The 1,573-nt window shown below is 56.2% G+C and overlaps 1 protein-coding gene across 1 annotated transcript; it reads right to left on the reverse strand.

Moving 5' to 3' along the window:
* Positions 1 to 234: 234 nt before the first annotated feature.
* Positions 235 to 1,272, reverse strand: ABOM_010925 (C2H2-type zinc finger protein; the record flags this gene model as incomplete). The annotated part of the gene is made up of 2 exons (XM_022538053.1): positions 235 to 950; positions 1,029 to 1,272. The coding sequence occupies 2 exons, from the start codon at positions 1,270 to 1,272 to the stop codon at positions 235 to 237; spliced, it is 960 nt and encodes a 319-aa protein (XP_022384169.1).
* Positions 1,273 to 1,573: the final 301 nt, after the last annotated feature.

Below are 1,573 nucleotides of genomic sequence, written 5' to 3' on the forward strand. Positions count from 1 at the left end.
GTGAGAAGAGAAGAAAACAAAAAAATTGTATGTATATGAGTTCCTGTCCCAGACACCTGTTCCTGAACCCTAAGCCCGGGTAGAAAGTAATAAAATCACACGCGTAAAAGGGTATCATCAAAGAATCAGAAGGTGCTGCAGGGGAGATGTATAGGCCTGCAGTGTAGCTCTTGGTTGTTGTCTTTTTATTTTTCTTTTCTTTTTTTCTTTTTTCTTGTCTTTGTGCTGTGGTGTTTATACCATGGCGGTGGCGACGGAGCGTCCAGTGTGGCAGCCACGCTCGTGGCGCTTCATGTTGCTTCGTACGCTGAAGGCCTTGCCGCAGCCGGCGTGAGTGCAGCGGAATGGCTTCTCGCCGGTGTGGCTGTGGGAGTGGATGCGCAGGCTGGATGGTCTGGAGAAGGCCTTGTGGCAAGTGCGGCAGATGTACCGATCGTGGTTCTGTTGGTAGGGTGCCGAGCTGGACGGCGGGAAGTAGTGGTGGTGCTGCCAGGCCGGAGTGACGGGAGTGATCATCTGCTGGTGTGCGGCCGATGCAGGCAGAGGAGCAGCGGATGGAGCAGGAATAGCGGCGGCGCTCTGGTAGGAGACGGAAGGTCTCTGGTAGTACATGGTGGACGGAGCGGAGGATTCAACCGGTGAAGAGTAAGAGGCCACACTGGGGGCAGGAGAAGCGTAAGGCGCAGCGGAAACGTGGTGAACAGAGCCCTGGCTGGAGATCGAGGATCGATCGGACGGGCTGGGCAGTGTCATGGGGGTTTGCGAGTATGACTCGAGCTTGATGGCCTTGCCACTGGTCACGGACGAAGCAGAGGGGGAGTGGCTGCTGCTGTGGAAGCCCGAGTCCGGGCGCAAAGGAGGCGTCGGAGGGCCATTTGGTGTCGAAACTGAGTCATAAGCCGAACGGAACTCAGACTCCCTGCGCGGGGGTGGGCTTGTTCGTTGACGCTCTGCGCCGGTACAAGTCAGTCATCAATGCTTCCACAGGTCCTGCGCATTGTGCACGATGGGGTCTTGGGGAGACATACTTGCAGCACATGTCGATGCGCTGTCTGCGCTTTCCAGGAGGGCCGAGATAGAAGGAAGAGAGCACTTGGGCTGGTCCTCAACCGGCGGGGAAAGAGGGGGCTGCGGGGCGCGCGAGTAAGAGAAGTAAGAGTCGTGTTCCGCCGAGCGCTTGTATGAACCCGCAGAGCTGGGAGGAGGGCTGTAAGAAGCCCGAGACTTGTAGATGGGTTCAGGACCCGGAGTGATAAGGCTGGCAAGATCCATGACGGGATAGGGTGGAGGAGGACTGGAGTAGAGAGTCGGGGAGAGCTTAGAGCTATGGAAGGTGAAGGATGGAAGAGAAGTTGAAGGTAGCAAAAACGTGGCTACAGCCGAACCATATATGATGGAGCCAGAGAGGAAGAGGGTACGTAGGAAGACCGGTGGACTGGATCGTGTTCCAGGTACGAGTGGGGATGCAATTGGATTTCTTGGGAACCAGGGGAGGAGGGGGTGGAGGAAAGTGTTTATAGATGGAGATGGAGATGTGCTGGTTCGGGTGGGGAATGATGAAGCCTTGATAATA

This window comes from Aspergillus bombycis (genome assembly GCF_001792695.1).
Source record: "Aspergillus bombycis strain NRRL26010 chromosome Unknown contig00143, whole genome shotgun sequence".
Classification (NCBI taxonomy): domain Eukaryota; kingdom Fungi; phylum Ascomycota; class Eurotiomycetes; order Eurotiales; family Aspergillaceae; genus Aspergillus; species Aspergillus bombycis.